Here is a 16130-nt window from a genome sequence, read left to right as displayed (position 1 = left end):
TAATAGGGAGAACAGAGTCAGCACAGAGCCAGTGGTATGGTTTGACCCTTACAGCCCAATCCATCAAAATGTTTGCCATGTAAATACTACAACAAACATGTATACATAGGATAAAGGCTTACTTTAGTGCATTTGTTTACGGCACTCCAGGAATGCTATTTATTAGAAGTGTTAGGGCTACATGTATGGCCATTTCCTTTTGCGACTCACAAATTGTGATTTTTGCGAGTCGCAAAATGAATTGTGCAACAGTGTCTCAAACACTGTTTGAGATTCCCAAATGGGTTGCAAGGGACCTTTGCGACTACCTTACCACCTACTTGAAGAAGGCAGTTAACTGCAATTATTTTGTGATCACATTCCGGTCGCAAAACAATTGAACATCCCCCTGCGACTCGCTATTAAGAAGGACACCCTTGGTACGCCCCTTCCTAATAGGATTCGCAAACCCAATTTTGCGAGTCAATAACATGCTACTGACTCGCAAAATAGGGTTGATACATCCTACAGGCCGTTTTAGCAGACTCAAACGGCCCGATTCACTGTTTGAGACTGCTAATCTTGTTCTACATATGTCCCTTAATTTCTAAACATGAACATTAAGATATTCTCCCCTCCCCTGAAGATGATGATGCCATTAGTGTCAAGGGGCAAGTCAGGTGTCATGTGTAGCCACAGCAGTATGATGGTAACAGTTCCTAAAGAATAAAGTAAGAGAGATTCAGAAAGCCAGTTAGGCTTTTGAAGAATGTGCAGTGTCTCCAAGATGGTTAGAGTGTGCCGAGAAAGAGTGAAGGTACTCCTATGTGGATCTGTAAGTGCCCTCACACACCCAAACAGGTGTATAGCATCATCATCGGGCTGGTGCTCCTCGTGGGGGTGGCGCTGCAGTCCCTCACGGGCCCGTTTGACGGGGCTCTTTGTCGGAGATCTTCAAGGAGTTTGCCGCATTTGTGCATGGGGGTGTGTGGGGCTAAGTGTAAGTGGTGTGGTGATTGAGTTCTAAAAAGAGCCCAAGGACACTTGCAATTTATTAAGGGTGTCCTCGGGGTCCGGATAAAATATATCACGGGGATGGAGAAGCAATCTCAGTTGCCTGTGTGAGAGGGGAAAATGAAAAATTACAATCCCTCTTCTCTCACCCGTGTAGTGAATAAAGTGAGTGTGTCAAGGGGTCGACATGTTTCGCGCCATAGATAGTCCCTAGTGGATCTGGGGGCGCTTCATCAGGACCAAAAGAGTAAGGTATGTCAAATGGGAGTCGGGAAAGAGACACCCTATAAACCCATGAGTCCTAATTGTAGGAAAGGTAGTTGCAAAACAAGAGATAAGAGACACGTCGTCTAGCGTGTCCCTTGTTACGGCCCTCCCTAGTTCCAGGTCAGGCCTCGTCAGCTTAGCCAAATAGCAGTGAAGGCAGTGCGTGCTCTTCTTCTGTGCTCCGGAACACCTACCCGGTAGCTTCGGCTGGACGAGGCCTGACCTGGAACTAGGGAGGGCCGTAACAAGGGACACGCTAGACGACGTGTCTCTTATCTCTTGTTTTGCAACTACCTTTCCTACAATTAGGACTCATGGGTTTATAGGGTGTCTCTTTCCCGACTCCCATTTGACATACCTTACTCTTTTGGTCCTGATGAAGCGCCCCCAGATCCACTAGGGACTATCTATGGCGCGAAACATGTCGACCCCTTGACACACTCACTTTATTCACTACACGGGTGAGAGAAGAGGGATTGTAATTTTTCATTTTCCCCTCTCACACAGGCAACTGAGATTGCTTCTCCATCCCCGTGATATATTTTATCCGGACCCCGAGGACACCCTTAATAAATTGCAAGTGTCCTTGGGCTCTTTTTAGAACTCAATCACCACACCACTTACACTTAGCCCCACACACCCCCATGCACAAATGCGGCAAACTCCTTGAAGATCTCCGACAAAGAGCCCCGTCAAACGGGCCCGTGAGGGACTGCAGCGCCACCCCCACGAGGAGCACCAGCCCGATGATGATGCTATACACCTGTTTGGGTGTGTGAGGGCACTTACAGATCCACATAGGAGTACCTTCACTCTTTCTCGGCACACTCTAACCATCTTGGAGACACTGCACATTCTTCAAAAGCCTAACTGGCTTTCTGAATCTCTCTTACTTTATTCTTTAGGAACTGTTACCATCATACTGCTGTTGCATTTAACTTGGGAGCCCTGGTACAGGACCTTTTCTAATAGCTCCTCGTCCCCCCCTCCTTTGTTGATATAGTCATGTGTAGCCTACATATGTCCTAGGCCGGATGTTGTTTTGATAGAGGACAGTACAGTCTATTCAAACATGTTTAAGAGATAATTTTGTACAGTGACAATTCTGAACTGATGTATTTCAAGGTACACTTGATGATGAAGGGGAAAGAGGGACAGAGAAATAAACTAATAGTGTAGGATCACACAATTCTATCAGGTGAGGAGGCCGGGATTCAGCACAGATAATCCTAGTTTCACGTTGTGCAATTCAGTCACTAGATGGGTATCTCTATCCCATTTAACTTCAAAGGTTAATGCTTTGTGTTTAATCCTTTGAGATGGCCACTGGAACTATACAGTAAGGGAAGGCAAATTGTTCTGCGTATTGCGGCATATGTTTGTGATAGTATAACTATTTTGTCATTCTTACACTTTGAAACACTGTCTGGGCAAATAATTTTCCTTATTAAAATCAGTTTAACGCACAGTTACAGCAATAAGCAAGTTAAAGATGTCCAGGCAGCCTTTGTGAGTGTCTTACCACTGCATTTTATTAAACTCTGCAGATTATGCAGCAGTTGATGGATTATGTGGCAAATGTGAAAAATCCATATTCATCTATAAAACACAGCAGCCGCATAATCACATAATTCCAGTGGCCCTGTTCTTTAGGAAGCTAAATCAGTACACGCTTAATTTAATGGATGTATTACATGTTACGTTAAGTTAACACAGGAAACCTTATTGGATAAAATTACAAAGTGAAAGGAAGGTGGGGTAGTCAGTTTCAATGATATCACCAGCTTCTCCGAACTTTCCAAAGAGGCAGACTTTAAGAGTAACTCAAACCCTCTTTTAACCCCTTGGGTGCCCATGACGAGCTGGACTCGTCATGGAGCACAGTCGCGCTGTGCCCATGACGAGTACAGCTCGTCATGAGGCATTCCCTGGGGAATCCCTCTGGTGCGGGCACCAGAGGGAATCCCTGTCACTGCAAATAGCCTCGGGAGCTGGGGAAGAGCTTCCCCAGCTCCCGAGGCCCCCCCCCCCCTTTTACTGTAATGACGATCGGCGCGCATGTCGCGCCGACGTCATTACAGTGAAAGTGAAACTGAAATGAGCCAAGAGGCTCATTTCAGGTTTCACTTTGTACGTGCTCAGGGGGCCATCTCAGCCCCCTGAGCACATAGAAAGACGGGAGAGGTATCGTTGGTGGCGGGTCCTTAGGCCTCCCACACGAGTGAGGCACCGTTTTTATCGGGAGACCCGGGGGAACGCTGGGTGGTAGGAAATTTGTGTCAGCCAGGTGATGCCACAACTTTCCCACACAAAAATGTGTGAAAAAAGTGAGTTTTTCAGCTAAATTTGAGGTTTGCAGGGCATTCTGGGTAAGGAAACGTTGGGGGATCCACGCAAGCCATACCTCCCTGGAATCCCCCGGGTGTCTAGTTTTCAGAAATGTGTGGGTTTGGTAGGTTCCCCAAGGTGGCCGCCGAGCACCGGGGCAAAAACCCAGGTGACCCCCCTTGCAAAACCAGGTCGTTTTGAGGTAGGCAATTCTCATGTCGCCTCAATACGTTTTGGGCCCTTGCCTGTCGCGCGGACTTGGGCCTCCCACACGAGTGAGGCACCGTTTTTATCGGGAGACCCGGGGGAACGCTGGGTGGTAGGAAATTTGTGTCAGCCTGGTGATGCCAAAACTTTCCCACACAAAAATGTGTGAAAAAGGTGATTTTTTTCAGCTAAATTTGAGGTTTGCAGGGCATTCTGGGTAAGGAAACGTTGGGGGATCCACGCAAGCCATACCTCCCTGGAATCCCCCGGGTGTCTAGTTTTCTGAAATGCGTGGGTTTGGTAGGTTCCCCTAGGTGGCCGCCGAGCACCGGGCCAAAAACCCAGGTGACCCCCCTTGCAAAACCAGGTCGTTTTGAGGTAGGCAATTTTCATGTCGCCTCAATAAGTTTTGGGCCCTTGCCTGTCGCGAGTACTTGGGCCTCCCACACGAGTGAGGCACCGTTTTTATCGGGAGACACGGGGGAATGCTGGGTGGTAGGAAATTTGTGTCAGCCCGGTGATGCCACAACTTTCCCACACAAAAATGTGTGAAAAAGGTGATTTTTTCAGCTAAATTTGAGGTTTGCAGGGCATTCTGGGTAAGGAAACGTTGGGGGATCCCCGCAAGCCATACCTCCCTGGAATCCCCCGGGTGTCTAGTTTTCAGAAATGCATGGGTTTGGTAGGTTCCCCTAGGTGGCCGCCGAGCACCGGGCCAAAAACCCAGGTGACCCCCCTTGCAAAACCAGGTCGTTTTGAGGTAGGCAATTTTCATGTCGCCTCAATACGTTTTGGGCCCTTGCCTGTCGCGGGTACTTGGGCCTCCCACACGAGTGAGGCACCGTTTTTATCGGGAGACACGGGGGAATGCTGGGTGGTAGGAAATTTGTGTCAGCCCGGTGATGCCACAACTTTCCCACACAAAAATGTGTGAAAAAGGTGATTTTTTTCAGCTAAATTTGAGGTTTGCAGGGCATTCTGGGTAAGAAAACGTTGGGGGATCCACGCAAGCCATACCTCCCTGGAATGCCCCGGGTGTCTAGTTTTCAGAAATGTGTGGGTTTGGTAGGTTCCCCTAGGTGGCCGCCGAGCACCGGGCCAAAAACCCAGGTGACCCCCCCTTGCAAAACCAGGTCGTTTTGAGGCAGGCAATTTTCATGTCGCCTCAATACGTTTTGGGCCCTTGCCTGTCGCGGGTACTTGGGCCTCCCACACGAGTGAGGCACCGTTTTTATCGGGAGACCCGGGGGAACGCTGGGTGGTAGGAAATTTGTGTCAGCCCGGTGATGCCACAACTTTCCCACACAAAAATGTGTGAAAAAGGTGATTTTTTTAAGCTAAATTTGAGGTTTGCAGGGCATTCTGGGTAAGGAAACGTTAGGGGATCCACGCAAGCCATACCTCCCTGGAATCCCCCGGGTGTCTACTTTTCAGAAATGTGTGGGTTTGGTAGGTTCCCCTAGGTGGCCGCCGAGCACCGGGCCAAAAACCCAGGTGACCCTCCTCGCAAAACCAGGTCGTTTTGAGGTAGGCAATTTTCATGTCGCCTCAATACGTTTTGGGCCCTTGCCTGTCGCGGGTACTTGAGCCTCCCACACGAGTGAGGCACCGTTTTTATCGGGAGACCCGGAGGAACGCTGGGTGGTAGGAAATTTGTGTCAGCCCGGTGATGCCTCAACTTTCCCACACAAAAATGTGTGAAAAAGGTGATTTTTTCAGCTAAATTTGAGGTTTGCAGGGCATTCTGGGTAAGGAAACGTTGGGGGATCCACGCAAGCCATACCTCCCTGGAATCCCCCGGGTGTCTAGTTTCAGAAATGTGTGGGTTTGGTAGGTTCCCCAAGGTGGCCGGCGAGCACCGGGCCAAAAACCCAGGTGACCCCCCTTGCAAAACCAGGTCGTTTTGAGGTAGGCAATTTTCATGTCGCCTCAATGCGTTTTGGGCCCTTGCCTGTCGCGGGTACTTGGGCCTCCCACACGAGTGAGGCACCGTTTTTATCGGGAGACCCGAGGGAACGCTGGGTGGTAGGAAATTTGTGTCAGCCCGGTGATGCCTCAACTTTCCAATACAAAAATGTGTGAAAAATGTGATTTTTTTCAGCTAAAATTGAGGTTTGCAGCGGATTCTGGGTAAGGAAACGTTGGGGGATCCACGCAAGCCATACCTCCCTGAAAGCCCCTGGGTGTCTAGTTTTAAGAAATGTATGGGTTTGGTAGGTTTCCCTACATGGCTGCCGAGCACCGGGCCAAAAACCCAAGTGACCCCCCTTGCAAAACCAGGTGGTTTTGAGAAAGGCAATTTTGATGTCGCCTCACTGCGTTTTGGGCCCTTGCCTGTCGCGGGTACTTGGGCCTCCCACACAAGTGAGGCACCATTTTTACCGGGAGACCCGGGGGGACGCTGGGTGGTGGGAAATTTGAGTGAGCATGGTGATGCCACAACTTTCCCACACAAAAATGTGTGAAAAATGTAATTTTTTCAGCTAAAATTGAGGTTTGCAGGGGATTCTGGGTAAGAAACTTTGGGGGATCCACGCAAGCCATGCCTCCCTGGAAGCACACGGGTGTCTAGTTTTCAAAAATGTATAGGTTTGCTAGGTTTCCCAAGGTGCCCGCAGAGCTAGGGTTCAAAAACTACAGCTAGACATTTTGCCAAAAAAGGGTCATTTTTCACTGCGAAATTGAGGTGTGACCACGTTGCGTTTTGCGACGTTTTCTGTCGTGGGCACTAGGCCGACCCACACAAGTGAGGTACCATTTTTCTCGAAAGACTTTGGGGAACGCAGGGTGGGTGGAAATTTGTGGATCCACGCAGATTCCGGAACTTTCCACCACAGAAATGTGGGGAAAATGTGTTTTTTTTGTACATTTTTTAGGTTTGCAAGGGATTCTGGGTAACAGACCCTGGTGGGAGGCAGTCAAGTCACCCCATCCTGAATTCCCCTGGGTGTCTAGTTTTAAAAAATGTATAGGTTTGCTAGGTTTCCCAAGGTGCCCGCAGAGCTAGAGTTCAAAAACTACAGCTAGACATTTTGCCAAAAAAGGGTCATTTTTCACTGCGAAATTGAGGTGTGACCACGTTGCATTTTGCGCCGTTTCTTGTCGCGGGCACTAGGCCGACCCACACAAGTGAGGTACCGTTTTTCTCGTAAGACTTTGGGGAACGCGGGGTGGGTGGAAATTTGTGGATCCACGCAGATTCCGGAACTTTCCACCACAGAAATGTGGGGAAAATGTGGTTTTTTTGACAATTGTTTAGGTTTGCAAGGGATTCTGGGTAACAGACCCTGGTGGGAGGCAGTCAAGTCACCCCATTCTGGATTCCCCTGGGTGTCTAGTTTTCAAAAATGTATAGGTTTGCTAGGTTTCCCAAGGTGCCCACAGAGCTAGGGTTCAAAAACTAGAGCTAGGCACTTTGCCAAAAAAGGGTAAATTTTCACTGCGATATTGAGTTGTGACCACGTTGTGTTTTGCGCCGTTTCCTGTCGCGGGCACTATGCCTAGCCACACAAGTGAGGTACCATTTTTATTGGGAGACTTGTAATTCAGATTTGTAAAGGAACTGTTATTATCTATTGACTTTCGATGCATTTCTGCCTTCCAAATGAAAGATATTGTGCAAAAAAGAAGTCATTCTAAAAAATGACTGATAATTCTCATGCTAGTATGAGTATTCCCAATTTCAGAAATGTGCAAATATCTACTGTTTCTAAACTCTATATTTTGTTCCCATTTCAGAAATACATAGGTGTCTTTCATACCGATTTTTCCATGTACACATTTTTACAGAATAATTACTATATACCCGGTACATAATAAAAAACCATTGCAAGTTGCTGCTCAGTTTTTGGCTCTGGGTTCGTTTGGTTCTTGGTGAACCTACAAGTCCTATATATCCCCACAACCAGTAATGTCCAGCGGATGTAATGGTATATTGCTTTCAAAGAGCTGTCATAATTAGAAGAAGTTACAGGTGAAAACGTTGACACAAAAGGCTGTTTTTTTCAACTAATTTTCAATTTATCCTATATTTAACTGTTAGTTTCTATAAAAAAACCTTGATGGATCTACACAAATGACCCCTTGCTGAATTCATAATTTTGTCTTCTTCTCAAAAACGTATAGATTTCCAGGATCCATTATTGCTTTTGTACCCATTTCTGCCATTAACTGGAAGGAGGTCAAAAGCACAAAAAATAGCAAAATTAGGATATGTCCCAGAAAAAAGCCAAAACTGTGTAAAAAATGTTGGGTTTCTGACAAAAGTCTGGTATCCTCGAAAAGCTGGGAAAATGGTGATTTCAACCCCACTAACCCTTTCTTGATAACATTTGCAGGGAAAAACCCAGATGCTTTCATTTGCAGCCCGTTTTTCCGAAAAAAACAAAATGTTGCTGTATTTTGGCTCATTTCTGTGACTCCTCTAGGAGAATCCACAAACCCTGAGTACCTTTAGGATCCCCATGATGTTGAAAGAAAAAGACGCAAATTTGGCGTGGATACCTTATGTGGTCAAAAAGTTACAGGGGCCTCAGCGCGCACTACCCCAAATAGCCAAAAAAGGGCGTGGCACAGGAGGGGAAAAGGCCTGGCAGCGAAGGGGTTAAGTAAGACACCTGTGAGAATCTGATAGCCTCTTTTGAAAATTAGTAAACTCAAAAAGCATGGAAAGGGGCAGCCAGAAGAGTTAGGATGACCATCCAAGCTGAGCAGTGGGTGGAACATTTCAAGCCAATTTACCATCTGTACATTGGTGCAGAGCAGCCAGCAATGGACCTTTATCAATCTTATCCCCTTTCAATCAGGCTTGACTCATGGGAGGTAATAGCTGCTTTCTCCTCAAGTACCTCTGTTAACGCACTGGGCCCAGATGGGGAACCAATGGACCTTTGTAAAACAAATGTTGGCTTCTAGGCCCAGGTCATTACCAACACCCTCAACTCAGCTTGTTGTACCATACTAACCACCATCATAGTACCTGTGCTCAAAAAAGGATACAGACCAGATCCATGTCGTTACCAACCCATCTCCCTGCTAGAGTCTATAGTCAAAGTGGTGGATCGAATAGTGCTCTATAGAATAATGACATGGCAGGGGTACTCCACATTCTATCTGAAGCACAATATGGGTTTAGAGAAGGATTAGGTATGATGGAACAATGCCTCAACCTCCACAGCTTAACAGTAAATACACAGTAGCAAAACAGGACCATGGGTACCTCTCCTCTATGAACCTCAGCAGTGCTTTTGAGTGAGAAAATTGATCAAAGTTAGGGGACATTCTAATTGGTTTGGGGACGGAACAACTACTAGTGGATTTTCCCTCTACCCTATGCTTAGGGTTTTCAGAATCTGTAAGAGGGGGTTGGTCCAATTATTTTGCTTTGGCAGAGGGGATCAGCTAGGGCTGTGTGCTTGCCTGAATTTTGTACCTATTGTATATACACAATCTCTATGCATTTTTGATTTCACACAGTCATGACATGCCTATAGTACATTTGGACTCAGCACCCGCCCTACTGTAGCCAACAATGCTGTCCTAATGTCTTGTACTCCCAATGGTTTCAAAGGTCTGATAATCACTGTCATATGTAGGACTTGAGACAATTTCTTACTTACTATATGCCATGTGACCCTAAGAATAGTATATCTAGAGCCATCTTCATCATGGGAAAAAGCATGAGGAAGGTCAAGCCCTTCTATCATTTGGGAATTACTTTGAATTCTCTCAGCCCATGGTCCCATTGATCCTTAAGATTTAAGCAATCAGTGTATGCACTTTTTAATTCTGCATAGAGTGATGGAAACAAACATGTTAAGCCACTTCTTGAAATTTACAAGTGTAAACATCTATCAATTTTAACTTATGGGGCTGCCATTTGAGGGTACAGCAAAATACTTTTATGTTTATTCATGAATAATCGAACAATAGATTAGTTAATTGATTGATGAATTGATTGATAACCCAAGAATTAAAACTATGACCATATAACATTAATTCGTTAATGATACAATGCTTACGTCAAGTGTTTTCTTTGAATTATACTGTTTATTGAAATTCATCTACTTTAACCAGGTAGGTGATAATTTGCCACTTAAAGGAAACCTACTTAGCTGACACATTTAATTTTCCAGAAAATGTTTGCGTCCAGAACTATTCACAGAAGAATGATCTGTTTCTATTCGTTGAACTTTGACTTTGAATTTTAATGATTTATTTGTAAAAGAACTGCAGGTGCATGTCACAGAAGGGAACAGCAAACTTGCTTGGAGAACTGGTTATTTACAGTTTTGGCTCACATATCTACGGCAGCATACAGCAGAGATGCATTTTGCTTTACCTTGAACTGGATGTACTTCAGGAGCCCAAAGTGTTCGGCATACGACCGGAAGTAGTTCATAATCTTGGAGTTGTGCATGTAGTTGGGATAGCTGTCCGGGATGGGGTAGTCGCTGAAGCACATCATCTCCTTGGAGGTGTTAATGATGACCGAATTGTAGATGCTGGCCCTGCCTTCCTCATCTTCTTCCTGCGTGGAGCAAATGCACAATCGCTGTCAAATATTAGCCAAGACCAACCATGTACAGCGGCGACTTGAGACTTCCAATACCATCAAGATATGTGATCAATAAACGACACGTATTACTAGATGCACGGTACCTGGCAGTGTGGACTGTCACAAGGTGGTAAAAACACTATGGAATGCAAGAGAATGAAATTAATGTAAACGGTGATTTCTTTTGATTAAATTACTGTGCGTGGGACTAGAAACCAGAGCCTAGACTTGCTCAGCCTCGCACAGAGAAAAATACCTGAGATTTGTTGTTGTTTTAAGAGTCTGCAAAAGCCTTAGTATATGATACAGTATATGACTTTAAACAAAATCATCAAATGTATTGATTTGTAACATGACTTTTCTACCTTTGTTTACTTTAAATGTTAGTCAGGGATCGTTAACATAACTGTAGAACACATTTAAAAGGGCTTTCTATTTATATTTGCTGTTTGAAGTATGTAACAATATGAGTTTAAAAATACCGACCTAAGGTGAATTTGGCTATTTTTGTACCATCCAGGACATTAAAATAAAGGTGGTGCCGGTAGAAAACCAGTCGTGTAGCAACCCTAGTCGCCCAGGGCAACGCAAAGGCTTATTTGGAATTTACAAAGCCACGCAAGGTCTGAATTCCATGGCCTTGTGTGGCTTTGGAAAGAAATGTAATGCAACCCAACTGCCTGTGCTGCCCAACGTTACATTTCAACTAGGAATGCGTTCCACGGGTGGAGCATGGGTGTTCCCATGCATTCACTTATGGATTCTGGTGCATACCCAGATTTACTAAAGCTAGTAAACCTGGGGATGCATCAGAATGCTATGCCTACCCCAGTGAGGGGTAACAAGGAGAAATATCTTTATTTCCCCTTGCTATTTCCTCTTTCCATGTGTTCTGCTTTCTTCAGCACATATAAAAAGAGGGAAATGCTTCCAGAGAATGTTTTTGTGCAGGAAGGTGTCCCTTTCTCCACAAAACCAATCCAGCCTGTGACACAGACACCCTTGCACTATGAGGCAAGGGTGCCTGGGTTGGCGCTAGGGGGCACAGAGTGCGCCAGTGCAAGGAGAGAGAAGTAATACACCATATATTTGTAAATATGGAGCATTTCTGATCTCTCCCTTTAACTCATCGCAGCGCAGCAACTTTATGTACTGCCCTGTGTTGTATGAAAAAATAGTAAATCTACCCTCCCGGTCTAATGTTTGTGTTTAGCTATGGGGCTGTGTTATTTTTATTTATTTCGCATTTTTAATATAGAACAACTTTGCCTAGGCTAGGCATCAGTGAACTATGAGGCCTTTTTACGAGCTAATTTTCGTCACTCTTGCACCACGCAACATTGTCCAAGAGCGACACAAACCTTAAGTCAGATTTATGAAGCCACGCAAGGCCATTTTGGGTGTCCCTGAGTGGCTCCATAAATTTAGACTAAGGCAACACAGTGCAATAAACCTGGGAATGAGCCCAAATGAACTGACTTCCAAAGAGAGGCACAACAAGGAGAAATATGTTTATTTCTTCTCGTTACTTCCTCTTTCTATGGGAAAATGCCTCTCAGAATTGTGTTTGTGCAGGAACGTGTCCCTTCCTGCACAAAAACAATCCTGCATGCAACAAAGGCACTCGTGCACCATGCAGCAAGGGTGCCTGCAGCGGAGCTAGGCTGCCAAAAGGGTGCCAGCACAAGGGAAAAAGCAGGAATATTGCATTGCCTTAAATACGGCGCATTCCTCCCCTTCCCCTGTCATGCAGTGCAGCGCACAAGGTGACTTGCTGTGCTGCTTTGCATTACTTTTTCATAAATTGGCGTCTATGTATACAAGGAACAACAAGGTAAAAATCTGGATGTCTATTATGTGGTGACTGGAATCTCTTTACAATAAAATTGGCGACAAAGAGCAAAGGGACATCACTACCTCCTTCAGTGCCACAGTGTGGTGTCGCTGAGTCTGGTGTGAGTGACAGTGCCTGGAAACTACTGATTGCATTTTTGCTGGCAGGGAAGTGAGTCAGTTTGTTGGATGAGAGAGCTCTAGTATGTTGCATGAGAGAGCTCCAGTATGGCAATCAGTTTGGTGAAATATTGAGGAGCTGTTACTAAGGGTAGACGCACATTGCAGGCTTAGCACCTGCCACCCCAAAGGGAAATGGATAATTCTTTCAAAGAAGCCTGCAATCCCATAGGGGAAGGGATAATACCTTTAAAGGGGATCTGCAACCCCAAAGGGAAAGTACATTACCTTCAAGATGTACCTCCATGAAATGGAAGAGGACCCTTAATGGTCCGTTTCTGGACGGGTCAGCTTCGGACTTCGATGATGGTCAGTCACCAGGCGGGCACGCCTGTCTTTCTTAAATCAGTTCTTAGAGCAACTCATGTGACCCCATCCCTACGTCACTCATGTTTTGACCACACCATGGAGAAGGTGAAAGGAGAGACTCCACTAAGGAATGCTTGACAGAAACCCTAAGATCCACTAGGAAGGGTAGAAATATTCCAGTCCGAAGACAAGGGTGAGGATCTCATCTTGAAATGTTAGAGGGCTACTAGGGCCGAAAATCATGTTGAGTGAGATGGCTGATTCCCTCTATTTATACCATGGGGTGTATTCACAAAGGTAAATATACATGTGTATATTTACTCACCTGTACATTTACTACTACATTGTGTGTAACTCCACACATTTTTGCTATTCACCATTTCCAAGTGTAGATCTACACATTAGTGTAAACGTACATGTCTCCACACCCTTAAATCAGGGTAGTGAAGACTCTTACGACAGGATTTATGACTTTGCACACATAAGTAGGTGTAAATATCTTCCATCATGTCAGAGATCTCCTAATAGGAATGTATGGGGAAAATATTAAAGATTATTATTATTATTTTTTTAAATATGGAAATAGTTTAATGTTAAATCATAAATGTAAATTAATTTAAACATGCATTTTTTAACTACAACTAATAAAATAAAATGTTGCATCACATTAAGTGACATTAAATGTATATTAAATAATTTATTTATTTAAACATAATCATTTCGGGCCAGATTTACCATTCTTTCAGCCAAAGCAATACAGCAAGGCAACGTGCTGCACGGCATTATGTGAAAGGGAGACGGCAGGAATGCTCCATATTAAGAAAGATATGGAGCATTTCTGCTCTCTCATTCCGCTGGCGCACTCTGGGGCATATTTACAAGCTCCTATCGCCACCGGAACGTCACTTTTAGTGACGTTCCTGTGGCGATATGGGCTTCGCCTTATTTACAAGGCAGTGTTAAGCCACTTAACATGGCTTAATGCTGCCTTGTAAATAAGGCCCCCTCTCATGTTATACTTAGTGTGAAAGGGGCGGGCAATGGGTGTTGTGGTGGGCGTTTCACTGCAACACCCATTGATTTTGACGTTGCTCCATATTTACAAGGTTGGCGTAAATATGGGGCAGCGCCAAAATTAAGACCAGGGAAACCCGGTCTTGCACAGGAGCAACAAGGAGAAATGTTGGGGCATATTAACAAGGGCCGGCGATAAATATTGCAAAGCGCGCTTAGCGCTTGCATATTTATCGCCGGCTATCTCTGGAATTTATCACCCGGTTAGCGCGTTATCAACAACGCGCATCGCCGAGGCGATAAAAATTCCAGAGATAGTGTGGATATCGCCGTTTTCCACTATGGAAAAAAGAGATATCCTAGATGATAGGACCTGTGGTCTTAGCCACAGAATCCACCCCCCATGTTAAGCATGCCTTAGTCAGGAATTTAACAGACGTTAAATTCCTGCGTTAAGGCATACTTAACGCGATTTAAATAATCGCTACCCTTCCTTGTTAATATCGCGAAGCTGCCTTCGCGATACTTTCCCTGGTTGGTTTCACAGCCACGCCTACTTTGCATCTCATTAGCGATGCAAAGTTAGGAGTGCTGGGAACGGGCGCTAAGTCAGCAAAACACGTGTCTTTGCTGATAAGGCAATAAAATTATCACCGCTTTTTGGCCGAAAACGGCCGCAAAAGTGGCGATAATTTTATAGCGCCGCCTTGTTAAGATTCCCCAGTTTAATTTTAATTCGTTTTTGCGGTTTCCATGTGTGCTGCGTTGTGCAGCACACATAGAAACAGCAAACGGGCCTTGATTGTTTATGTACAGGAAGATATAAAAAAAAGATGTTTTGCAACTTCTATGTGTACTGCATTAAGCAGCACACATGCAAGTTTCAAAACGCCATTTAAATATTGTTTATGTCCAGGAAGGGACACCTTCCTACACATGAACAATCTTCTCCTCAACGCGGACACCCTTGCACTATGGTGCAAGGGTGTCTGAGTTGGCGCTAAGCTGCTAATTTTAGCACCGGCGCAGGGGTAAACACAGGGCTGCACCATATTGTTGTAAATAGGGTGCAGCCCTGCGTTTCAGAAGTGGTGGGTCGCAGCGTTGAGCCAAGGAGGCTAACACCATGTTCCACTGTAATATCTGTGCTTCCAACTAAGTTTGGTTGCATCCCCCTTTGGGCACTCTCTTTGTGCATTCGTTGAGGTTGGAAAATTAATCGAATCCAAATCAAAAATGTTTTCTTAAATCAGTTTCCTTTTATTTGAAATTATTTTTCTTCTTGTACATTGTTAATTCATTCATATATTCATGAGTCTCCAATGCATTTCGAACATTACTCGCTGTTCATCAGGGAGCAATTCTACAATAAAGACATTATGCACTGTTTATGTCACTTTGTACTTGCATTCAATCAAACTGTGCATTGTGTACATTTAGTGAGTGAAAAAATGCCCTCGTGTTTATAAACTCATGTGCCCATTCTTTACTGTGCTTAGTGTACACGCAGAGAATACGACGTGTGTGTATCCAACTCGCCCGTCTTTTAAATTTGGACTACAAATTTAAACTTTATACTCACGAGTGTGTTGCGTGTTTCGAATATTCTCTGCTGAAAGTTATCTGTGTAAATGAACAAAAACCATGATCCTCATTAGAAGGATATCGGCGTTCAAAACATTGTCGCGTCTGATTTTTAAATAAAGTTCTAACCGCGATCTACTGCTCGCGCTAACACGTGTTGCAAGATACATTTACTCGGGAATTGATCTTTGACAGCTGTGGGCAGTCTTCAGCAGCATGTTCGTATTGCTTAGTGCAGCTCCGATTATTATTCACCAAACGCTATGTTTTCCTCGCGTTTTGTGTACGCGACATCAGGCTGCGCGAGATAAAAAAATGGACTATTTTGTGTATGTGTGTTGTAGCGGCCATGTTGGATGTGAGTAAGCCTGAGTGTTTCACTATGGCTTCTATGCCTAAGTAAAGAATATGTTAATAATTGCGCGAATGTGTGTGTGTAGTTAATGTAGGCACCTATTGGGACATTGTGAATCACTGTCTATACTAATGGTACAGTACAATGTTTATAGATAGTACAATTGCAAATATTAGGCAACCATACAGTTGCATTGGAGACTCATGAATATATGAATGAATTAACAATGTACAAGAAGAAAAACTGAAATGAAAATATTTCAAATAAAAAGGAACTGATTTAAGAAAGTATTTTTGATTTGGATTCGATTAATTTTCCAACCTCAACGAAGGCACAAAGAGAGTGCCCAAAGAGGGATGCAACCAAACTTAGTTGGAAGCACAGTTATTACAGTGAAACTTTGACGTACCTTAGGACGGTTACGTCACCCCAGGAGCACCTCAGAAAAGAGTAAACTCAATCAAAGATCCAATTACCACAGGTTGTGCGCACAGCTATTATATT

General features: G+C 44.6%; 1 protein-coding gene across 2 annotated transcripts in view; it reads right to left on the bottom strand.

The window, feature by feature from the left end:
• Window positions 1–16130, bottom strand: part of LOC146833671 (flavin-containing monooxygenase 5-like) — a 315018-nt gene that overhangs the window by 120316 nt on the left and 178572 nt on the right. For both annotated transcript variants that reach the window (XM_085601556.1, XM_085601555.1), the window contains exon 3: window positions 10136–10324. In XM_085601556.1, the coding sequence (XP_085457682.1) occupies window positions 10136–10324 (189 nt within the window). The remainder of the gene's footprint in view (window positions 1–10135; window positions 10325–16130) is intronic.

The sequence above is a fragment of the Triturus cristatus genome, chromosome 4_2 (genome assembly GCF_964204655.1).
Source record: "Triturus cristatus chromosome 4_2, aTriCri1.1, whole genome shotgun sequence".
NCBI lineage: Eukaryota > Metazoa > Chordata > Amphibia > Caudata > Salamandridae > Triturus > Triturus cristatus.
This window is presented reverse-complemented; position numbering and strand designations above follow the sequence as displayed.